Raw genomic sequence first — 25,251 nt, forward strand, 5'->3', positions numbered from 1 at the left:
CACTGCCTCCCTCATTTGCACTATCCTGTGGCAGTCCTGTTGCTTATCTCTGCTTGCTCTTCCCAGATAATAGGTGCTAAGTTCTGCAGGCCTGTGAGAAGAACATGCCAGAGTCCTGTGAACAGCAGCACAAAGTGCTGCTATTGCCAAACCTCCAGACCAGTTCAGGTTGCAGACATTTAAGTCAAACCTAGCTTTGATACACCTTGCAGGGGTCAGGGAGGAGTTTACTCCTCTAGCTACCAGACACAGCACTGCACAACAGGCAATCTGGGCAGAGGGATTCTCCTTCCTTTGAAGCACTATGCATTGGCCACCATGGGAGGCAGGATATTGGCCCTGCTAGACTGATAGCCCTATCCGCTTATGTAACAGCACCAACAGTCAGGGAGGGCAGCGTTGTGGCACAGCAAGTGCACCAGCCACTGACCATTCAGTGGGCTTTGCTCTCATAGAAAGGAGCCAGTTACGATTCAAGATGAGGCAAGGTTATGGAAGAAGAGAGGCCAGAAACAATCTGGCATCTCTATAAAGATGACAAGGACACACGGTGAGTCGCTGCTCCACTCCGCTCAGCTGTGAATGGCTCCCATATGACGTTCGCTTCTTGTTAGCATCACAGCCCTGTGGCTCTACAAAATATCTGTTCCTGCACTTTCACTAGAGCTGGAATGCACAAAAGACTAGTCAAGGTGGTTCAGTGCTCAGTAATACTAACAGCTGGCACTTACCCGGTGCCTTATGAACTTCTAAGTAAGCCTCAGTGCGCATCTCTAAATCATTAATCCCATTTCACAGGAAGGACAAGCAAGATGGAGAAAGGCTACCTGGCTCTCCCAAGGCAACAGAGGTATAAGAATCAGAGCTGGGATTAGAACTCCACAGTCCCGAGATCCCAGCCCTACACTCAGGTATAAGGCCGTGGCTTATTTCCGCTCAATGTATAAGACAGTGGCTGCTCTGTAAAGCCCCACCAAGGTTCCCACCCTAGGTTTGTGCATACTGCCTGTAGCGAGGTACACTGGCCCTTTCAGAGTAGAGGTGCCCAGAAGGCCCCATTCCAGTGAGCTGAAATGAACAAAGGCCTGGGAAATGGTCTGGTAGTGGAAGAGAGGAAGTGGTTCTGGGGGGAAAACGGCACACTGTTCCTTTAAGGGCTTGGGATCAGCAGCCTTGTAATGAAGGCTGGGGTAGGGCTCCCCTCCCTTCCAGCCAATTAGGAGGAGTGTACTGGAGGATGGCAGTATATAGTCTGCCTTCTCTGGCAAGAGGAGATAGTTAGAGCCATAAGGTCAAGTTTCAGGGTGAGACAGTGATGAGCTGTGATCCTATGAAGAACAGGCTGTGGAAGAAGAGCTCAGTGTAGAGCTGGAGGTAAATGTGATCCATTAGTTTTCAGTGTTGGACTTTATTGGTGGAAATGTTTTCAACTGTTTGTGGTCACTAAACCAGCCCCAAGTAGAGGGTTGTAGGACTTATAAGAGGTTGTAGGGGGGGTCTGTAAGGGGCCCTGGAGAGGGAGGCTGATGAAAAGGGAATTCTGACTGAGGGACTACTCAGTAAGCAGCCTTGTTAAATGCCCCCTTCCAAAGACTTAGGCACTAATTCTCCAGTTTCACCTATGCAAATTCACTGATTTCATGGGTGTTTCATAGGTATTGCAGTGAGGAAAGTTTGACCACTTGGCTGTATTTTAGCCACGCCAAGAAGTGGAGAAGAGAATCTGCTCCATTGTAAGGAAAGAACAGTTTAGGATATACAGGAATAGCTTTTTTAAAAAAGCTAAATCTTAGTCAATGTGAAAATTTCTCACAGCCCTGTAAAGATTCTTATTCTTAACACAAGCCCCAAGAACATGAATCAGGCTGTTCATCCTAATGATTTCTGATGATCAAACACATATGTGAGGTTTCTCTACAGAACCTTTGGAGGGGTTACCAGCTAAGGCCCTGATCCTGCTCTCCGCTCTGCACAGGAGAACCCCTGTGTCCCTACAGAGTGCTAGTGAAATCAAAGATCATCTGTGCAGGCACAAGGAGGCAATGTCAGGACTGCAGGATTAGGGTTTAATTTCCCCCCCCCCCCCCCCGGAGCCCAGCTGGGAAACCCACTTTTCAGGCAGAATCTTGTCACACCATGGCTAAGCTTGCAGAAGAAAACTCAGCTACCACTCCTCCATGCCCATTGCAAGGCAGAATATGTTATAAATTACAGACCAACTCCTGCAGGCCTTCCCCAGGCAAAACTGTTGTTGAAGGCAATCAGCCACCCCCGGAGGTGCTTATTTGTGATACCTTTATTCATTTCAGGGCAGATCCTCCACTGGTGTAAATTGTCATAGCTCCATTGACTTCAGTGGGGCTAGGACAACTTACACCAGTGGAGGATTTTGCCCCCCTTGAACAGGACCTTAAGCTGTGAGTGGCTCCACTGAAGTCAATGGGAATACTTGTGGAGTAAAGCATTACCCACTAAGAAGAAGAGTATCTGGCCTTTATTTTTTACTTCTTGCTTACTCAACAAACTCCAGTAGAAGCCAATGCGAGTTTTCCCCAGGTAAGGGACTGAGTGAAAACAAAGGAAGGACCTCAGGAACTGGCCCAAAAATAAGTAAGCTCAGCTAACCATTTTCTCTGAAAAATTCATGCAATCCCCACAATCTTCACTGTATGATTGCAACATAAAGGAAAAGAATATAAAAATAAAAAAGCCCAACCGTTTCTTTAGCTAGAAAAACTATGGTTACTAGTAGGGTGTCTTTTTTTTTTTTTTTTTTTAACTTCACTGCCAATGCATGACAACGCACCACCTGTCCTGATCAACATGCTCCAGAAATTAAACGGCTGGAGTTCTGCCAATGTGATCTTCCACTTTCTTCTGGAAAGGCAGACTGCAATTGCCTATGCCTAGAAGGATTAAACTGTAGCTTGTGGTCCAGGTGGATGAGGTGACCTGGACACTGCAAAAGGCTCATCACACTATGCACAAAATTGCTCCAAGACATTCTTCTCGTATGGTGCACCCATTTATTCATGCCCAGAGACTACAGGGATTTAAACAGGTGCTCAGTTTCTGACATTAGCTGGGTGGCCACTATGTGTGGATTATAAAACCAAACAAAAAACCAAGCTTTCTGCATGATGTATCAGTTTGGTCATGCATTGCTTGAACATTAGCAATGGCTACAGAAAAGAACTGGTAATGGGATATAGCAGGCCAGATTCTGATCTTGAAGTTGCTCTACAAGGGGAGCTATTCCAGAATAGCTATTCCCAATTAACTGCATGTGTGGATGCTCTTATTAATTTGGAATAAGGCACTCTTGTTCCACAAAGCGGATTTAGAATCTGCTTGCAAATTCACATCCTACCTTATTCTGGACTAATTTTCAGGTGTAGAAAACTCCCTGGTTACACCAGTATAAAGCCAGAGTGACTCCAATAGTCAATGTAATGCCCAGATTTGTACCTGTTTAAGTGAGATCAGGATTTGGCTGATTGCCTTCAACCTCCACATCACCAATTCATATCCAGCTGGTGATTGAAGGTTGCTGCCATTGGATGGCTTAGGGTGACCAGATATCCCGATTTTTGGGTCTTTTTCTTATATAGGTTCCTATTACCCCCCCACCCCCGTCCCGATTTTTCACACTTGCTGTCTGGTCACCCTGGGATGGCTGCTCAGAGGCCTCTGTGAAATGGGCTTGGTGGGTTTCAGTCCAGCTCCTGGTAGGACAGATGACCCCATCTCACAACCCACCATTCTCATTGGCAGGGGGCTGAATGAGCTATGGTAGCTAGATTATCCTCTTTCCCCTCAGGGCAGCATCTCCATATCAATTCAGACCTGAGGCTTGTTGGCAGGACAATGTGAGGGAAGCCTTCTGCATCACTACCTGTGCTATCCCTGCTTTGTGATTAGTTTGAGCACTTCAGGCTGCAGGACTGAAATCCTTACCCTATGGAGGCAATGGGAATCTTACTAGTTACTTCAGAGAGGCCAGGATTTTGCTCCAAGACTGCTGATGTATCACTTTTGCCTACACTCACATTTTCTCCTGCCTGAAGAGAAGATGTGATGGGGGCTCAGAACTAAGAGCTGCTTTTAGCCAAAGTGGTCAACCAGAAAAGCCACTGAATTCTGGAAAGGCAGCTGTGTTTGCAATACAAATCCTACAGGAACTTGCAGATGACTGCAATATTTCATGGCTGGCCAAAAAAAGAACTCCACCCCCTCAAAAAAAAAAAAAAAACCTGTTTATAAACCAGTGTCTAAGTCCATTATGGTTCTGCTTCTGATATTTACAAGGAACCAGGGTGATAACTAGAGCACTTTGATACAACATCACTAGCCACTACAATTACACCATAGGACAAAAACTCTAATCCCCTCATTATCCAGTCATAATGCAGATTATATCCCATAGGTTCTATCTGAGAAAAATGTAACGAATCCACTATGCTGTTTCTCTACTTCAGGAAATCGTGATCTAAAGTTTATTCTATTTAGAGTCTCTATGGAAACGGAGACAGCATTAGATAATAACCATAAACCCACAGATTTTTACCATCAGGATAGAATGTAGATTTAGATTCTTTGTTTGCCCTTTAGAAGCTCTCTGGGAAAAGAAATGACCAATTTGCATGCTTTAAAAGTAACAAAGAAAATAAAAGGAGGTGAGGAAGGAGGGAGATAATAAAAGAAGGATTACTTTGACAGCATCTATGAGTTCAGGTTATATATCAATGTTTCCACTGGATACACAAGGCCCATATCTTCCACTGATATACACTGGCATAGCTATAAAGATTCAACAGAGTTAAACTAGTTTACATCAGGTATGTATCTGGAGTGAGATCCTCTATCATTGAGGTCAATGGGAGTTTTGCCATTTATTTCAATGAGGCAGGATTTCAATCCTGGTCTGGGTGGTGTGTTTCTCCCCCCCTCCCCCCCATGTCCCCTGTAGGTTCTAAGCATAACAAATCATTTTGGCCTAAAACTTGTCCTAAAAAAAATTCATCCTGGTGATTACATCATCCCAAATTTTCAAGGGGCTTTACACACAGGATGCTCAAGGGAATTTAAAGGAGATCTGCATGCAGAGAAAGTCAGGATCATGGTATTGTTGTGTTGGATGGGGCAGATTCAGTGCTACATTGAAATCTTGTAAAAGTAAAGGAATCTACAAGGAAATTGACCAAAATAAGCGTTAAAAAAAAAATGGCTTTTAAATACACGTGAGTCAAAGATTTGAGTCCTTGTTTGGTTTTTACTCGGTTAAAACTTCCACTTGTTTCCAGTGAGTTCTGCCTCAGTAAGGACTTGAAGGTTTGGCCCTATATACTTTAATATGAAAGGAATAGAAAATAACACCAAAATTGTTTACTAGATTCTTGTTTAGCAGTAGGTTGGGAAATGGTTGGTGCTCAAATGTCAGAGAAAACAGCTTTGTTTTTCAAAACTTAACTTTACAGATGGCTAGCCCAGAAAGCGGAATAAGCCAATTTAACAAACAAAAACAAAAGCCCTTAAAAAGTTAGCAACATAGGCTGAGTCCGTGGGTGGCCAAATCTCCTTTGAAAATCTCCATCATAAATGTTTATAGACTATGGTGACTTTAGTCATTTTGTTTCATAAAGGGATTAAGATTCTGAGGGCTTCATGCTAAAGTTTAACATAGTTTGCTAAGAGGAATATCATCCAAAATATCTATGAATCAAGGCCAAAAAATCCATGGCAATCTGTTTGGTTTAAAAAAACAAAAATCCACTGTTTCAAAAAGTAACTAATGTACAAATCTCTTGGGTTTCAAAGATCTAGCAATCATGCTTTGGGCTTTTTTCAATACAAAGGCCTTGATTCTCCTCTCACTTACACTAGTTTTGATTCTATTGACTTCACAGGAGTTACTCCTGGTTTACACTAGTGTGCATACAACAGGAGAATCGGGCCTGAATTGTTACTAGCTTTGGCAGGGTTAAATCAAAGGTTTTTGCCTTATTTGAAAACAGTACTGGATTAAAAATAGTGCTTCAGCCTATTCTCCTGTTAGCTACTTACACATTGATAAAACCAATTGTTAAAATGTTATCAAACACAAATGAAGAAACAGGAATTTTGTAACTACTAAGGGACTGCTGGGAGTTCAGATATCTTATCAGTCATCCAAACCTGGTTGTGTATTCCTTTGTATATTTAAATCTCTCACTCAAGATCTGCTGCAGTGGCCGAAAGCACAGTCTTCATACACCACGTAAGTCCCACTTTATTACTTTAATAAAATTAAAATTGGGGCCCCAAAGTGCTAGGCACTGTAAAGACACATCGTGAGAGACGCTTCCTTTTCCAAAGAGCTAAACAGAAAGACAAAAGTTGTGAGGGAAACTGAGGTACAAAGAGGGGACGGGACTTGTCCAGGTTCCCACATCACATCTGTGGCAGAGCTGGGAACAGAATGCAGGTTTTCTGACTCCTAGACCTGTGATCTATCCATTGAGCCATGCTGCTCTCCTGTCCCAGTTGGGACTTCAATGGTATATAGACGCTGGTGCTCGCACAGGGGCAAATATCATGCCAAATAGAAGACTTAATTCTTTAAGACTGTTTCAGATTGCGTGTCCATGGACAATCAACTCACCTCTAACCCTGAGAGGTCAGGGACCAGGCTAATATAGGAATAGCTAGCAACTCTAGTGGAAAATCAAACAGGCCCCATTAAATCCTTCGAATGGTCTCTGAGCGTCTGCTGGTTGCTCAATTGCTTCCCTCCTGCAGGTTTCAGTTGGAGGATGGGTAACCCCAACAGAACCACTGATCTCTTCCAAAATGTCAATGACCAATTGGACACAGTGGCAATGTTTCCACATGGAAACTTGATTAGATATTGCCAGGGCCGCCGAGAGCAGGTTCAAGCCCCGGTGAAAAATTTTTTGGGGGCCCCCCAGCAAGGGCAGACTAGCTAAACAGGGCCGACGAGGGGGGGAAGCCGGGCCCCCTTCTGGACCACCAGGCCCTGATAATTTGTACAGGCTTCCCCCCCCTCTTGTCGGCCCTGGATATTGCTGCTGCCTATGCCCTGCCTATCCTTTGGAAAGACAGGTGCCAGTGCTCGGCCGTCTGCTCCCTTTCACCTGCACCACATTCATATGAAAAATAAGATGGCAGTGACTTAAACAATAATATATAGCAATAGGTGTATACACATATATTATCCAAAACAAGACATTCCTGTATGCACACTTCTCCCCCAGGAAGAGGATGAGAGAACAAACGTGACAGATGTAAATCACATTGTTCAGTGCATTACTGGAAGGTGCTGATACTCCTGTGATGAGCGCACTATAAGAATCTATATAAAATAGAATCTTTGGCACCTGTAATTATTTTTCAATAATGCTGTGACCCTGCTGAAACTCCAAACTTGGAGTGAAATCTGAAGAAGGGCTGCAAAGAAATTAAGACTTTGGCCATGCCCCCATCTCCTGCCCTGTGCATTAAAACAGCTAGGTCTGTATGGTAAGAAATGCAATTCCTCTCAACCCACAAGCATTTTACCCTTTCCTGTCACTTATTTGTTTTCTGAACAGACTCCAAAGAAATTAAGAGAATTTTTTTCCTCGCTGAGAGGTGAAAGCAAGGCCGGCTTACCTACGACATTCATCAGCATCCAAGCAGTTATGTTTAGGCTGAATGCACCTGGCGCGAAGCACTGTTGCCAGCACAGAGGCCCGAGGACAGCAACACACCTGTATTTTCGTTGTCCTAGGTTAAGCAGGTCAATTGCCCTGGTTGTGTGGCTGAATGCAGCCTCTCTTGTTGAATGTACTAGACCTATCCAGAACACTGTTGGCTTCAATGGAATGTTATTAATGGACAAGGGTGAGTTCCTGCACTGCAAGGGACATTCAAAGTGAGCAGTAGCAGGGGGAATAATGTGTAAATGGGATTCATGGTTCTAAACCTGACCATGTGGGTGAAATTTTCCCCTGTGCAGCCCAAGACCTGTGCACCATCCCCCTGGCTCTCTCTGGAAGGCTCAAGGGGGATTCTAGTGGCACAGGTTTTTGTGACAGCTCACTGCACAGGGGTGAATTTCATCTTGTGTGAGGTAGGATGCATGAAAGGAGAACAGGAAGGAACAAGGGCATGCTGATGAGCCCAAGAGATCTGGAATCCTGTGGAAGGTTCAGTTAACTTGGGGCTTCCTCCTAGATAAGGCATGTAGATACATTTTGCCAGCAAGCCTCAGAGAGGCCTTTAACAATGAAAGCATGGAAATGTTAATGCTCATGAAAGCGAGAGGGTGATATGGAGAAGCACTGTACAAGCTTCCTCCAATTGCTAGTCTGTCAATGCAACACCATCCTGAGCAAGGAAAGGAAAACAGGGCTTCCCCATACAGAGACTGCAGCCCCACAAGTGCAAGGTACTTTTGCATTAGGCTGAGACCACTCACACATCATTTGTGATGTAATTCACATTTGAACCCAGAACCTCCAGATGTACCAGACTTGTGAAATGAACTTGTGTGCCACCCTGTTAATCTATTCCATGCCTCCCCACCCCCAATGAGCAAGACTTCAACTGATTTAGAGTGTGGTCAGTTGCTTATAGCAGGGAACTTAGAGACAGGACCCCTGTGTTCTATTCCTGACTTGCTGTGTGACTTTAGGCAGGACACTTCCTGTCTCAGTGTCCCAATCTGTAAAATGGGAAATGATGATCATCATCATTCAGACATACCTCCCCAAGCTATGTGAGCATGAATTATTAACACTTGTAAAGTGATTTGAGATCCTTGGTTGAAACATGATATGGAAGGAAAACGTCATCATTATTAATTAACTGCCTGGAGTTCTTGCCTCTGAGCAGTGTGAATTGTTATAGAGAACCTACTCACACCCCCACGCTTTTGAAACGGTGGTTGACATTAGCCGGAGTCATGCGGCACAATCCCCTCTGTATGTGTGAGAGGCAGAGGGAACTGGAAAGATTGGAGGGAGGGATAGCTCAGTGGTTTCAGCATTGGCCTGCTAAACCTGGGGTTGAGTTCAATCCTTGAGGGGGCTGCTTCAGGCTCTGGGGCAAAATCAGTACTTGGTCCTGCTAGTGAAGGCAGGAGGCTGGACTCCATGATCTTTTGGGATTCCTTCCAGTTCTATGAGAGAGGCATATCTCCATATAAAATCTGTGCCTTGAGCCAAGCAGCATTTGATTAAATCAGACCATTCCAGTGACTAAAGTGCTTCTGTTCAGGCTATTTGACCGCAGGGACATTCAGGTAACTGGTGGGGACTTAACTTACCTTCATAGTGTGCTTTGAAACCAAAAAATGCATGTAAATGGCTGATGCAAGGGAGTGAATTCCAACATACATGGGGGTGATGGCTTTTGTGGGGGATGGAAGGAAAAGTCTTATCTCCCTCTCTGGGCAACCCATGGGTCAGGAGCATCCATCATCTCTGGCTGGAACTGCAATGGGGGGCCTTGAAAGGTTCTCTAGGAGGGGGATGTGGAAGAGGGGGACTCCTGGCAGGTGCCAAAAACACAGACCCACATGAATAAGGAATAAAAGAGCAAGAGTAAAAGCTGAGTAAAGAGTTCAGGGTTTGGCCCCAATGAGCATTTTTTCCTGAGTAAAAGTCTAGGTTCCAACTGAGTTGGGCTCCACAGACCTGAGCCCATGCCCACAGAAGCCATTGTAAGTCTTTCCATTGACTCCAATGTGCTTTGGATCAGACTCTGTTTGCAAGGGGTCTGATCCTGATCTCACTCTAGGCCCAAACTGTCTCCTCCATTACAGCCAGGGAGCTGCCTCTGATTCCCTTGGGAGTTGCACCCAGGCACTGTCAGCTTCAAGCCCAGATCTCAGCGATGTCCAGCTCAGGGACTGCTCTAATCTATGCCAGCTGGCAAAGGCTTCCAAAGGACTCCCCACCAGCTGGAGACTGCCATAGCACAGTGTACTCTGGCCGTTCCCCTTGCCCCAGGAGGGGGTGTGGTGCCAGAGCTGTCTACACTGGCTCTGCAGAACTCCCCTGCAGCAGCGTGGGAATGAGCAGCGGGGATCTGGCTGCTTCCTGCTCCCTTCGCACATGGGAGCAGCGCAAAAGAGGCCTGTTCTAGAGCTCGCTGAAGTCAATGAGCTTCCACTGACTTCCACGGGCTTGCGATCAGGCCCGAGGAGAGGAGTGCAACTCAGGATGAAGCCTTCAGCTTCCCAGCTGCTCTTAACTTCCAAGGTCAAACCCAAGGGGAGAGAAAGGGACCATGAAGATTGAGGGGGTGATGATTTTAGATCAAAACCCTGGCTGGTTTAAACATTCAGCCCCTGGTTTCTGTGGCCATCAAATTCATCCAATTATGGGGGGGAAAAGAGAGAGAATATACTTGGATCATAGCTGCCTAGGGAAAGGCAGGAATGAGATCTAAGGAGTAAAATGCCTTTATGATACATCCCCCCCCCCCCCAGAACACCCAGCCTACTGTCTCTTATAGTAAAAGACCTGAATGCTTTCTTTTGCAGTATTTTGTATGGATTCAGCCTTTTTGCTGCAGAGCTCAGAAATATCTACCACCCAACATAATTTTAAGCAGAATTGTGTCCCACATCTGCTCTGCTTCTTGCCAGGACTTTTTTTTTTTTTTGGTCATGAGAAGCTTGCTCATACCAAAAGAACTGGATTAATACTTGTAAAAGAAAATCTGCCATGCATTTTCAGTGAGGGGGACCAGGGAAGTAAGGGGACTAGTGAGAACAGAAGGGAGCCTTTTGTTTCCAGGTTGCCAGCACAAATGCAGCATAAGCCACTGGTGACCAAAAGTTAACATCTGATCAGTATCCTCAGATTATTTGGAGGGATGGGTCTCAGTCCACAGCACAAAGCCACCATAATTAGCATAGCCGGCAGTCTCAATACAGGAGCCAAGGGCTAAATAAGCCATTGAGATTGATCTCCCCTCTCAGCCCTTATAAGTGGCTGCTCCGGTTCAGGATGAGATGAATTAGCAGGGGATGGTGTGGGGCAGCTTGCCCCGCTGTCTCTCCCTGTTGGATCTATTCTCTCATCCTCTTACCTCCCATAACTATTCTCCATCCCCTCCTCTCTTGCCTGCTTTTCCCCCTTCCTCTCTTTAGGGGGGGTCCTCCCACCCACTTCAGCCTCTGCTCTGTTTCCCTGGTCCCTCCTCCTATGTTGCCTTCTCTCCTCACATTTTTCTGACCCCCACCTTTGGCCCTACAGCATGAACACCATTCACTGCAGGCGCAATCAGAACAGCTGAGCAGTTGGCTCAAGCGTGCATGGAGCTGCTCAAATTGCCACACGAGCAGAAGACCAAGTGTCCATCAAAGGAGTCAGCCAGCAAGTGCTACTTTGGAAGTGCTCAGGGTGAGTGAGGCTGCATGCCAGGTGAACATGCTTCTAAAAGCATACCACTGGGGGCTCTGGTCATCTGTCTTACACATAGCTCTTAACAGCTTCATTCATTGCTGTTTATAGGGCAGCAGTGACAGGTGCAGGTCATTTCAGTAACTCCTAAAGCACAACAGCAGCTGAAAAGAGCCAACAGCAGAGAGCTCCACAACTCCAAGAATGAGCATGTGTAACAATGAACATTAAACAACCTAATGGACATTTTCATTTCACATCTGCCTTTGGGTGACTGGCAGACATTGGCGCATATGGCTGAAGCAGTGGACTGGAAGCCATGACACCTAGGTACCATTCATGGTTCACTGTGTGAACTTGGTCAAGTTGTTTAAACTCTCTGGGCCAGATCATCAGCAGGTATAATTCAGTGTAGCTCTCATAATAAGCCAATGAAACAATGATTTACACAAACTGAGCCCCTGGCATTCTGGGTCTCAGTTTCTCCATTTGCAGCTACTGGCACACCTTTGTAAAGCACATTGAAACTGATCAATGAAAAGCACTATAAGTTAAGTATTATGATGAATGCCTTACTTTATCAACCTAGAGACGAGAACATGGTTTAGAGGCAGTGAAATATACAGTAGTGCATGGAGATTTTTGAAGTGCAGTTACTTTATTTTTGCAGAGGCTAATATTCTGACTAAATCAGATTTCCTATTTATCCCCCTTTTTCAATGACTACTGATCAGTACTGCTCATGTTTCAAATCAAAGGGGGACTTGGCTAAATGTCAGGCTGTAAACTCCACCTGGGACCTCCAGCAGTGCCCTTTCTGCTTCTTGCATCACTGCCAGTGACAAATCGGAAGTGATTAGCCAGCAGCTCCAATGGTGATGTACAAGGCAAAACAGATCCCATCTCTCTCTCTCTCCCAGAGCTGTACCAGCTTTGCGGTGCTAGTAAAAACCTATTGGTGTCAGTATGTAAGTGTGACCTGAACACCTCTGGGGAGTGAGAAGGGGGCACTTTTTACCTAGTCACTGTTCTAACTGCAGCTGCCCTTTAATCAAAGCAGACAAGATGTGTGTTTCTCTAGTTTAGCTCTGCAGTACCTGCTGCTGTGGGTTTTATTTAATGTGATCTGCTGAGTTCTTCTGCAGAACAAAGGCCCTACCACGTTCCCTCATCCTTCAAGAAAGGCCTACATAAGCCACAGCTTCTGACTATGTTTGGCACAAAGCCAGATTCTGATCTCCATGACATCAGTATAACCCCCTTTAAATCAGAAGCTGGTGTAGGACTGTTCAGACCTGACTCTTAAAAGAAGACTAACATCAATTTATAAACTCACAACACTTATCCCTTTGCTCTTCATGTCCCATAAACCACAGCCTTACGATCACCTGTAGCACCTACAATCAAAACCAAGGCCCCCTTATGCTAAGACAACTGCAAATTCGAGCTTAAAGAACTTATGCTCTAGTAACGATAATACCTAGCTCTTATTATACAGCACTTATCAGTTGTAGGTTGCAAAGTGCTTTACAGCAGAGGCAACTCCCAATCTCCCCATTTTACAGAAGGGAAAACAGAGGCACAGAAAAGTAAAGTGGTGTGGCCAGGGTCACTCACCACACCAGTGGCAGAGCTAGGAAGAGACTCCAGGTCTCGGGAGTCCTAGCCCAGTGCTCTACCCACTGCACCATCCTGTCTCTTGCAAGCACTAGCCAGTCTGTGGCAAACCCTTCCAGAGGATTTTTATCCAGTACCATTGCTCAGCAGATCACATAATCTCCACAAAGCTGAACCCAATATCAAGCTCCCCTTTTATTTTTTTAATAATCAAAGTTTTGGTGAACAGGCTTATAAACACCTAAAATACCAATACACACATCTCTGTGGGTACAATCTGGGAGACCTTGAAGAAAATACTGCTGTCATGTCAATCATAACTATTAAAGTAGAAAGTCAAGTTCCCATGTCAATAATAAGCCACATAAGAATCACTGAATGGAATTCTGGTTCCAGTTGCATACAGGAAAAACCCAACTCCCTTTGTAATACCAGCTGGGAGGCTTACCTTTAAATCAGGAGGCTTGCTCCGGGGAACAGGATGGGGAGCAGGGTTTGGATTAACAGCCGTGCCCGAATCTGACAGAGCAGAAGCGCAATCCCCAGGTTTCGCATCCATGGCAGCCAGGTTGGGGGCATCTTCAGCCCCAACACAGTCCTCCTCCGGCTGCTGCAGCTCATCCGATGTGCACCTCTTCATGCTGACGAGGTGGGGTGGGAGGGCGATTTTGCACTTCCACTTCTTGAAGGAATGGCAGAGAAATGTCAACGAAAAGCAGGAAAGGGGGGTGGGGAGGAACCAGAGGAGCCTTGGTCAGTGCCCAGACAAGTTCACTTTACCTGCGAGAGGAAGGCAGGCCACAGACAGGGGCTGGGGAGGAGAATCCTTTATCCAAACTCACTGCATGGGTTGGAGGGGAAGGAGAGAGTCTCTGACCCACCCACCCACCCCCAAACTTTCTCCTCTAATTCAGCTGCATGGGGTGCAGTGCGCAGAGACTGTATTTTTGCTTTGGGAGGGTGCACGTTTCATGCAATTAATCATTTCCTTCCTCCTCCCTCCTCCCCCGATTCTGTTACTCACTGTTCAGGAGAGAAAACGAGTGAGGCGAAACACTGGAGCCTTGCATGGCTGCAGATCCTCGTGCCTTGGGTGCATCTCTTCTCCCCCGGCGCCCCCGCCCCGCCTTGACATCTGCTGCTTCTCTCCCCCTACCCCCTGCCCAGGAGCCGCTTCCCACCGCAAAGCGCTGCCGCGGCTCCTGTTCGGGAGGAGCAAAAAGGCTCAGCCTACCCCATCCACCTAGCCGGCTTGAGAGCTTGACGGACAGCCGCCTCGGCCCAATCAGAGCTGGCGGATTGAGTGGGGCGCCTGGAGGGGGCGTATCGCAGAGCCCGTTTCAAGCTCGGTTGGCCGGCAGCTCTCCACCTCTCCCTCTCCCCACCCGCGTCCCCAGGAGCTGTCAGTGGGAATGGTGCTGCACCGGGCTGCGGCTTTGCAGTGCAGGCGGCAGCGGGCAGGGTGCTGCAGAGGCGGGAGGGAAGCCAGTGGAAGCTCCCGGAATGTGGACCCTAGAAAGGAGCCCACCTCGCCCTACTTCTGCGGGTGGTGGATGCTAGACAGATGCACCGGCAGTGGAACAGTCACCTCTTCATTGCCATGGAAACTCCTCCCACTAGCATGCTATTCTCTGATTGCTGGCCAGAGCTTCCCCTTTTATTTATTTATTTCACCTCTGAGTGTTGCAACTTAGTAAACTTCATTTCCCATAAGAGATTTTTGGGGGGTGCCTTTGAAGATGCATGTACCTGCATGCGTGCACACACAGAGACTTAACAATTGCGCAGTCAGAGCTTGCCACGCTCCTACATGTCTTGCATCGACAAAGGAAAAACCAAGAAGACAGTTGGCACAATGGTTGTTTTCAAGAGATGCCTGAAATTCTTAATTTTTCTTGCGTGGAATTTCTTGTGCCCGTTTGCTCCCATCTTACTGCACACATAGACACTGAAAAATACAAAATTGAGCATCAGTCTCACTTTGAATGAAATGCCTTTTTTTGTACCCAAACCACACAAAGTTTCACTTTTTCATATTGTGTTTCATGAGACAGCCATCTTCACACATACACACACACACACCACCCCCAAAGAGATTGGCTTGCTTTTCTTCAAAGACTGGCTTATTTTCTGTGGAAAACGAGGCCATTTTTTAAAACAAAACTGTGAATAAAGCAAAATTTTCTTGCCAAGATGGGCCAATTTTTACCCTTGAAAGGAAATTGGGGGGGGGGGGAACTCTTGAACTGTTCAGTTTTGTATTTTGTTACAAATGTTTTACTACGTTTTATCACCACCAGTTGTCTGAACGTGAATTCATTGAACTAGGGAGAAAGGCTGGATGAGTGAGGAAGGGGCGAACAGAAGGGGAGAGTGATAGAAGAGGACAGAGTAGCACCAAACATGCATACATTCTGATGAGTTAACAGCTAGTGTAACTATAACCATATTTAATCATAAATTATTCTGGGTTTAAGCCAATCTCTAGCTATTGAACAGCATGAGACCTATATGAGAAAAGTGTGTCCAACATCTGCTAATTGCAGGGTTCTTACATTTTCCTCTGAAACATCTGGCAGTGATCACTGTGAGAGACCGGGTAATGCACTGGATGGATCATCGGTCTGAGCCAGTCTGACAATTCCTATGTTCCTACGACAACCTCTTATTGATCTAATGATTCAGGAGCATGGTGTAGTGTCTAGAGCAGGGGTGGGCAAACTATGACCCGCGAGCCGTTTTAAGCTGGCCTGCAGCTCCCTCTGGGGAGCAGGGTCAGGGGCTGGACCACGCAGCTCGGCCCTGCTCCGGTGCTCCGGCCGGGGCGCTGCGTCGGGGCCTGGACCACACAGCTCAGCCCCACTCTGGCCGGGGTGCTGCGTTGGGGGCTGGACCACCCGGCTTGGCCCCCCTCTAGCTGGGGTGCTGGGTTGGGGGCTGCACTATGGGGCTCCTGGAAGCCATGGCATGGCCATGCTCCGGCTCCTACGCACTCCAATGGCCCCCTTGGGCACTCCAATGGGAGCTGCGGGGCGGTGCCTGCAGATGGGGCAGTGTGCACAGCCGTCTGGCTGCACCTCCGCATAGGAGCTGGAGAAGGGACATGCTGCTGCTTCTGTGAGATGCTTGAGGTAAGCGCTGCTTGGAGCCTGCACCCCTGAGCCTCTCCCCATACCCCTGCCCTAGCCCTGATCCCCCTCCTGCTCTCCAAACCCCTTGATCCCAGCCCCAGAGCCTGTACCCCCAACCAGAGCCCTCCCCCCCGCACCCCAACCCCAATTTTGTGAGCATTCATGGCCCGCCATACAATTTTTATTCCCTGATGTGGCCCTCTGGCCAAAAAATTTGCCCACCCCGGTCTAGAGCCCAGGTTGTGGATTCAAAAGGGCTGTACTTTCTCTGCCAATGACTTGCTATGTGACCTTGGACAAGTCACTTAGCCTCTCTGTAAAAGGGGGATGTCACTCATTGGGGGGAAGTCAACAGGAGTTTGGATGCACAAAGTATGCAGGATAGGTGAACACCTGGCCGGTATTTGACCAGCCTGGATGTTTTTTTTATGGATTTGTCAGTGGCCAGAAAAATTATTTAATTTGCAAGGGTCTAAAGATTTGCATTAAATACACTGGGATATCTAATGTTAAAAGTGTCTGTGTCCAGCTAAAGATGCTGCAGTGTTCCTATTTCTGCAGTTTAAATAAGAAAATTATGTTGTTCAATCTTATCTGTGTTATTTCTCTAGATACTGTAAGTGGCTGTTGAAGGGGGCAGGGAGTTATAGAATTGCCTTGTGGTTGGGGTAGGTTTGCCTCCTTGGGTAAGGAGTGAGTGCTGGGTGTTTTGCATAATAAGGGAAGAGGCCTAGCGTTTGAAACACTTGGAGATCTTTGGATGAAAGAAGCTATTCAGTGTTAGTAATGGTAACATTCAGTAGTAGTACTGATTCTATGTATCAGTGGATAAATGAAGATGTTATAACCAAACCCTGAAGTTCTTAGCCATATTTAGCTCAGCCTTTATTCCTGTACAATGGCTAAAAATGACTTCAATAGCTAAAAAATAATGAAGAGCCTCAGAACATGGCCTTCTAACGATATCTTATTTGAATGCTTACAGGTAATTTGATGTACCCTAATGAAACAAAATGGTTTGGGTAGCTCACAGATGTCCTGTTTTATCAAGAAGGAAAAGCTCAGATGAAAATGGATCGTGACAGGTATGAAAGCTTCTCATCTTGTCTGCAGCATTTTTCTTATCTTCTGTTTCTGACTGATGCATGTTGTTTCAGCACAGAGCAGATGTGATCCAGTAGGTGGTCTTATTGCTTGGACTATTTCTGCAAAGAGTTATTTTTACTCTGTCCTGATATAGCTCCATAAGCACATTAGTTCATCTGCCTGAGGTTCAGCATGCCTGCGTTATTCTTTGTCAAACACAAAACCTTAACGAACAAAGGTGCCCTTTTATTGCCGTGGGTACGGAGTAGGTTTTTTTGGGTGTCGAGGCTAATCTCTCGTGAGTGGGATTAAGCTTTGACTGATAAATTCACAAACACGGGAGTTTTCTTTCATTTTAAGGTATAAAACTTAAGCAAACTATAATACATTGTTTTCCTACAGACCCTTCATTTGAAGATCTGAAAGGAGTCTACAAACATTAACCAGATGTGCTTCCCAACACCTGTGGGCTACATATTGTTATATTCATTTTACAGGCAACTTAACTAAGGCACAGGATGGGGAAGTAATTTTGTGTACAGTCACTCAGTGATGCCATGGTACCACCAGGACCAGAATCCACAAACCTTTATTCCCTGGCACCTGCTCTAACCACTAAACAGCACAGCATTATCACACTATAGCCCCGATCATGAGAAGTACTGCGCACCTGCTGCCTCAATTGTCCATCATTCCACCTCTAACCATCAGGCCCAATGGCTGCATGATCTGGACTAAACACTGAAGATACAGTATATTGGTGAAGTTCCCTGTGCAGAAGGCCAGCAAAAAGCATACGTACCACTTACGTGACACCTGAACCCTCAAAATATGACTTAAATGGGATTCAGTGGTGGACAGGCCTCATGCCATCTCTTTGCACCTGGGAGAATTTCACCCTTTGTGAACTATTCCAGCCTCCATAAACAATTGACGTCGCCAAAGAACGTTGTACTGTTTTCATAAAATCCTAGCAACTGGGCATATCTTTTTAAAATAAACACATGGGAAAATAAAGGATTGTTTGTGCGAAGGAGAAGTTGCTATTTATTAGACACATTTTCCATGTGACTGGAAACAGCGTCTGTGGGATCTGTGCCAATTAGCTCTGTCTGGCACTCCAGAGATCAAGCGGGATCAGGACATCCATTTGCAATGGGGGCTCAATATTTCTTCTCTACTCTCATCCGCTGAAAGATGCCAAGCGCCCTTTGTTGTGTGAGATACCACAGATCAAGTCAAACGTAGACTGACTTGTATCTGATCCTAAAGAGCCTGATGTATAGTACATCTCATTGGTTTGTGGAGCTGTAGTGGGATTCTTGCTTTGTGGAGCCATGGTCAGTTTCTGCAGTCTTGGAAAAGGATCACCACACTCAAACAACGGCTAGGAGTTTTCTGAGGGGTATTGTGGCCTCAGCAGCTCAGATGCCAGGAAAGAGCATGGAATATATAGATGTGATTGAAATGCTAGCATCTATATATTATGGTGATGTGCAGATACAATCTGCTGCCTTTATTTTTATCAACCACAAGGCAACAAAATGTATTTGATTTTAAAAGAACAGTCAATAATTACATTGAAGATATTTTCCACCATTCTTTTCTCAGGAAAAAAACTGCAAGTTAGTTTATTCAGTCAGTCTCTCTCTCTCTCTCTCTCTCTCTCTCTCTCTCTCTGAAGTATGACCATACTATAGCAGCATCAAATTCATCTGCCCCTTCAACCATAAGCCCTTTTAGCATGCACAGCAAAGAGGGCCATGCCCCTTTCTGGGATACAGCCTTCCAAAATTCTGCTCATGGACAATGCCAACTATTTGGCTCAATATCTTGGGAAAGAAAAGGAATTGGGGAGAGGAAAGTGACCGTGGCAGTTGAAAAGTGCAGCTTAAGCTGATCTTGTGACTGAAAGGTTAAGAGTAGGGAGGAGGGCACGTTTAAATAGCATTTTATCAGCAGGAAATGATATATCAAAAGGGAACCACATTCTTGCACATAAAAATCGAATGTAATGCTATGGATAATTTGTTCACAAATCACTTATTTCAGCTCAACAGAGACCATAAGGGCCGAAGGGCATGGAAGGAGATCAAGAAAATGTGGAGAAGGCATAAAGGGGTTTTGTTTTCTTTTTTTCAGATGGGAAATGGGCCATCCTGCTCTGTTACATAAGTGTAAATCTGGGGTAACATCTTTGAAATCTGTGGAGTTATTCTGGATATACACCAGGTAACTGAGATCAGAATCTGGCCCTAAATACTGAGAACAGCCTTGGTGGACAACGACACCATAGCAAATACAGTGGTGTCTTTTGAAGATGCTGTTATACAGTGTCCTTAGGACAATGATGTACTTTTTCACAGGACACGTGCCTGGGTGCATGGAATAGCCCTACTACATTTTGTTTTTATGATGGGAAAAGATACTTTAAGGAATCCGCTGAAAACAGAATTCTGGTCCCAAAAGTAGCATGCAGTTTGTTTTTTGCATGTCACTGAAAACAAGGGAGGTCAGAAAGGGGTTTTTGTTTTGTTTTGCTTTTTGTTTTGGAGGAAGTAGAATTAATTTCCACTTCAGACCCTATTCCCCATCCCTTGCAAGGCCTATCATTTGGAAATGAGAAGGAGAAAACTCGAAGTGCTGCCAACTCTTATCAGCGACTCCCCTCAGTAACCGCTATCATCAGTGCTGCCAACACTCACGATTTTATTGTGAGTCTCGCAGGATGTTGTTTGAGCTGAACACACACAATTATGTGAGAATCTCAACTTTCGTTTAAAAAGTACATTTCTGGCCCTTGGGTTGCAGAGAAAAGCTTGAGAGGGGGACCCACGTGCACCCTAAAGGTTGCGAAACAAGAAGACAAAAAGAACCTCACAATTATTTTTTTTGTATGTCTCATGATTTCTAAGACAATCTAATTAATCTGGGGAGCCTGAGTCATGATTTTTGAGCATTTGGAGTTTGCAACAGTGCATCACACTCCAAATGGGTTTTGAGCCACCTCTTTCCAAACTCAGCATCATCAATACAGCGATTTGAATTCTTCATTGCCATTAATATTAGCTGCAAATCTAGCTCTTTGTTTTGCTTGTGAACCATTCATGAACTGATTTCCGCTACAGTGAACAAGTTAGTTAATGGTAAGTAAGCACTAAAGAGTTTGGATGGACAATTTTTAGCCTTTGAATTGTCTGGCAATGATTCACTGCAGCTATTCATTCTTGGTTATATGTGTAATTGATTGTCTAAGTCACATGGTACTGTTCTCCTGTTTGATTTAATTAACTTTTTAAATTGGAGAATGATGAAAAATGAATACACTTACCAGTAGTCATGTGTGCTAACATCTGTGAAACTTCTGGAGCTTGCAAACATTTTCATTAGGCCGAATACTTATGAATCCACAAATATAAGAGTAAAACCAGTTTGTTCATTAATATACTGACAAGTTACTAAGATGGCTCTAACCACATGGCAGAAGAAGGAGCAAAGAGAGCAGGTGCCCCATGGAGCTGGGTTTACAAGGAATGTAGGATCAGATTCTTGAACTATAATGTTGACAGGGAGTGGGAGAAATATTAAAAAGCTAAATGCTAAAGCAGAAAGAGTAAATGGAAAATGAATTACATGGTATTACCAATATGTCAAGACAGCAATGGAATACTGTAAAAGAAACAAATTGTTCTTTACAAGGTAGGGAACCTGTGGAAATTGCTTTACACCTGTCCAGGTCTCGGACATAAATAACTGTAGATGGGTTTGGCAATAAATAATAACTTTAATTTAAAAAAATATTTTTTAAAAGGGTGGTCATCACCATTAGACCATCTTTGTCATTCTTGATGTCATTCTTTTTTAATTATTTGTATCTTTCAATTCTGGGTGAAGGTGCCTTGAAAATGAGTAAATGACTGACAGATCTGGCTAGAAGCCAGGCAGAACGATAGAAACTACTGTGAAACCTTCCCCTTTCAGATCTGTGCTAATATCAACTCTGAGATGAACTGTAAGACCTCGGGTTGTCAAACTTAGGCAATCTAAGTGAGTGAGAATTAAAAACAAAAATGAGTGAGTTTTATCATCATTACATGAGACCCAATTAATATTTCTTTATCACTGGTCCAAAACTAGTGCTGAAAAAAGTTTATTGGTACTGAAAATATTTGGTAACATGCCCGTAGGGAAAGTGTCCTTCTACCCCCCTGTCCCAATAACTAGAGGTTATAAAGGTCCCCATAGAAAGGGAATTTGCCCTCTCTCCCCATAGAAAAGGGATGTGCCCCCCATAGGGGTCTCTCGCCACAGCAAGGGGATCTGCCCTCTCTCCCCTTAGAAAGGGGATGATGTACCCCCCTCCCCCAGGGGTCTCTCCCCCACACGAAGAGGCTGGCCCTGCACTAGGAGGAGGGTGACCAGATGTCCCAATTTTATAGGGACAATCCTGATTTTTGGGTCTTTTTCTTATATGGGCTCCTATTACCCCCCCCCACACCCCCATCCTAATTTTTCACACTTGCTGTCTGGTCACCCTAACTAGGAGGAACACCCTTCCCAAAGGGGCGTGGCGACAGCTATGCAGCGCTTTAACCGGAGCTGGTCAGGAATCCTATTGCAAAGGACTACACATCCCATGGTGCACCTTGGGCAATAGCCACAGCAAACGCGTCCCCACTAGAGGACTACAATTCCCACAGTGCCCTGCGTCAGACATGCACACACCCTAGGCAGAGGACTACCATCCCCATGGTGCACAGCGGCTCGGGGGTCCTCCCCCCCGCCGCCTCCCCCTTCCCTCCGCGGCGCCCGGATAAAGGTTCCGCTCCGTGCGCAGTGCGGCTCGGCTCGGCGCTGCCAGTGAAGAAGGCGGTGGGGCCCGGCCGCGGGGCGCTGTTCCCTCGCGGAGAAGGAGGCCGAGGCTGCAGCCTGGCAGCGGCGGAGTCTCCGCCGGGGTGGGGCTGGGATAGCGGAACGGACCTGGAGGACATGGACGGCGGAGGAGCCCCCTCGACTAGGGGCCACGGCAGCGGGGGCGGAGTGATCCGCGAGCTGTGCCGCGGCTTCGGCCACTACAACCGGCACCTGGCGCGGTTGCAGCACAACCTGCGGGAGACCAAGAAGTTCTTCCGCGACATCAAGTACTCCCAGGGGCAGCCCTTACCCATCGTGGTCGCCGCCCCCGGGCCCGGGGAGCCGCCGCCGGCTGTCCTCCCCACGCCCGGCTCTAGGGACAGCGCCCCCAGCGGCAGCTTGTTGCAGCCCGGTAAGCGGGGAGAGGGGGGCACCTATGGGGTGGGGTTCAGAGGCGGGGGAGGGGCAGCTCAAGGGGTGGGGTGGAGCCTCCGTGGGGAGCTTGGGGTCTGTGTAGAGCACAGCTGGGTTTAGGGGTGGGGTGTAGGGAGGGAGCAGTGGGGGATTTGTGGGGCAGAGTGTGTGACTGTGGGAGGGTTGGGGGTGGTGTATTGGGGGGCATGGTCGGGGGGGCAGTGTATTCTGGGGTAGCATAGGGCTGATCTCTGGGCAGGGTAAGTGGTTTATGGGGTTGGTGTAAGTGCTGCTGGAGCAACAAAAATGGGGTAGAAAGTGTGGCTGTGGGTGGGGGAGACATATGGAGAGATGTATACGGTAGTGAAGAGGAAAGGGTTGAGCGTGCTGAGGTCCAGTGGAGAACTGGGGAGGAGAGGGAAACTGTGTTACAAGGGGGCATCGATACAAAAGGTGAGATGTGCTGGCAGATTTAAAGGAGGTGAGGTTCTTGCTAGGTGAGTATGGCTGCTGATTGGTGGCAGTTTTGCAATTACTGTAAAATTGAATGGGTTATGTGCAACGCCGTTTGTGTCAGTAAGAGCTCTCAGAAGTAACCATGTTTCTTTTGTTTTGTTTTACCTATGAGCAATTGTGAACAGCCATGGTACAAACCTCTTTATGATATGTAGAAGTTCAGTTTCCAGGGAATATCTTTATGGGAAGGACCTACTGCAATTAATCGCTTTATAAACCTTTCCATGCACTCAGAAGTCATTCCTGAAGTGTACATGAAGTTTTTCTTAGACTTTTTTGCTCAATAGGCCTTGTGCACCAAATATTAAACATCCTGATCTAAAAATCATTATTGTGAGTCTTAAAATTGGTCACACTCAAAATAAAATGTGTTCTATATAGAACACTTGAGACTGAAAGGGCTACTCTGAAAATTTAACCTAATTCTTACCACTGATGGGTTTTGTTTACATTCTGTTTTTTGTGGTTTTTGTTTTTAGTTTCCCAGGCAATAGGAAACAAACCAATCAGTTTCACTTCTGGTTTTAGCCAACTTTGATGTGATTTGTGCAGTGTCACAATACTGAAAGCATTGGTTTGCAAGCATTCCGGGAGAAATGTTTAAATACAAATAAAATTGTATTCAGTGGTATTTTTGACTTGTGTAATATAAACTTTTTCCTTTTGGATGTTAAACTTGTTTAAAAACCTCTCAGTTTCGGGCATAAACTTTAGGACTTCACCCCTTTTAAATTGCTTGAAAAACAATGTAAAATTTCAAATCACCAGTATTATTCCAACTTAAGCCCTTGCATGACTACCTAGTTTTGAATGTCAGTTCACTTGTCCTTTAGATATCAAGGCTGCAAAGAATGCCTGAGCAGACTGTTAAGCAGTCACTGGGCGGTTACTGTGGTCATGTATCTAGCATAAATGACTGGTCCAGAACTGCAGTTTGTTCACTGGCTGTGTAGCATCCTGCAGATGTAGATGTAAGAAGGTCTTAAGTTATGACAAGACATGAGCATCTGTTGCATGCATGCTAAGGTCATGGTCCTGCATGTTACCTTAGCATGTGAGTAATCAACTTAGTTGAATGGAACTACTTGCTTGCATAATGTTATTTCGTGTGCTTAAGAATTTCCAGCATAGGTGTCTAAAGCTGATATCTGTGTGAGATTTGAAATTTTGGGGCTGCTTTCTTCTGGTTAAAATATTTAAAATATATATATATATTTTAGTGCCCAAACTCATGTTTTGTAGAACCAAATTGTAACCGAGGGGAGAGACTTTGAGTGCCTTAGGAATCAAGGAGCACAGCTCCTATTGATTTTTCAAGAAAGCACTTGCCTTGCAGAGTTTGCATGTTAAATCAGGAAGTAAAACGTACTAGTGTCTTTATTGTCCAGGGTTGAGAGAGACTTCCTGAAATGCTACACTTCTAATTTACTTTCTAAGTTTATAAGGTCATAATATCCAAAGAGGTCTTTAAAATAATAAAAAACAAACAAACCTATCCCTAGCTTGTTTTCAAGAACACTATCATGGCAGCCAATGTTATAAAATAACTTTATAGAAATACCTGGCCCCAAATAAGCCACTGGGAAGCAAGCTATCTAAAAGTTAGGTTGCCTTCACCTTGTTCTGTACCAATATCAAATGTATCTGTTAAGCTGAATTGCAGCCATTCTGGTTTTATTGGAAAGGGAGGTTAAAATAATGGTTGGCTGGTTGTAGGACCTGAGCCCTGTCTTTCATGTTGTACATTTCTACCCCGATATAATGCAACCCGATATAACACGAATTCGGATATAACGCGGTAAAGCAGTGCTCCGGGGGGCGGGGCTGTGCACTCCGGTGGATCAAAGCAAGTTCGATAGAACACGGTTTCACCTATAACGCGGTAAGATTTTTTTTTTTTTTTTTTTTTTTTTTTTTTTTTTGAATCCCGAGGACAGCGTTCTATCAAGGTAGAGGTGTATTTGAAAGACTTCTAAAACAAACCTTAAAACATCTGGCGATTAGGAGGGTGACCACTTAAAGCTGTTGGTAATGGACAAATGATTGATCACAGATTGAAAGGAGGTCTCCTCTACCCAATGTACATCAAGCACTAAGACCACTAATTTCTTTGCTAGCAATACAAGCAAAATTAACTTGAGGATGGAAGCTTGGATTATGTTAATTACTGTTAAAAGGAGAACACCTTTGTTTGTAGCATCACTGTTTGTGTGTCTTGGGTTTAATAACAAAACATTGTC

At 45.4% G+C, this 25,251-nt stretch overlaps 2 protein-coding genes and 1 long non-coding RNA gene across 7 annotated transcripts in view; 2 read left to right on the plus strand and 1 right to left on the minus strand.

Moving 5' to 3' along the window:
* TMCC2 (transmembrane and coiled-coil domain family 2) overlaps positions 1-14,270 on the minus strand; it is a 74,495-nt gene extending 60,225 nt beyond the window's left edge. The window contains exons 1-2 of one of the 2 annotated variants that reach the window (XM_005306421.4): positions 14,035-14,270; positions 13,459-13,692 (exon numbers count right to left, since the gene is read on the minus strand). In XM_005306421.4, the coding sequence (XP_005306478.2) occupies positions 13,459-13,650 (192 nt within the window). In that variant the 5' untranslated portion in view covers positions 13,651-13,692; positions 14,035-14,270. Of the gene's footprint in view, positions 1-13,458; positions 13,789-14,034 lie in introns of those variants that run through there. The other variant, XM_065591525.1, reaches the window with a different exon arrangement.
* On the plus strand, positions 1,240-17,755 carry LOC135982906 (uncharacterized). Its single transcript, XR_010600391.1, has 3 exons — positions 1,240-1,374; positions 17,127-17,226; positions 17,630-17,755. It is a non-coding gene; the product is annotated as an uncharacterized LOC135982906 (long non-coding RNA).
* Positions 17,756-21,961: 4,206 nt separating this feature from the next.
* DSTYK (dual serine/threonine and tyrosine protein kinase) overlaps positions 21,962-25,251 on the plus strand; it is a 59,582-nt gene continuing 56,292 nt past the window's right edge. For 3 of the 4 annotated variants that reach the window (XR_010600389.1, XR_010600390.1, XM_005306418.5), the window contains exon 1: positions 21,962-22,493. Coding sequence is in view for 1 of the 4 variants with exons in the window: in XM_005306418.5 (XP_005306475.2) it covers positions 21,977-22,493 (517 nt within the window). In the remaining 3 variants the exon portion in view is untranslated. Of the gene's footprint in view, positions 22,494-22,853; positions 22,993-25,251 lie in introns of those variants that run through there. The other variant, XM_005306420.5, reaches the window with a different exon arrangement.

Source organism: Chrysemys picta, chromosome 4 (assembly GCF_011386835.1).
Source record: "Chrysemys picta bellii isolate R12L10 chromosome 4, ASM1138683v2, whole genome shotgun sequence".
Classification (NCBI taxonomy): Eukaryota; Metazoa; Chordata; order Testudines; family Emydidae; genus Chrysemys; species Chrysemys picta.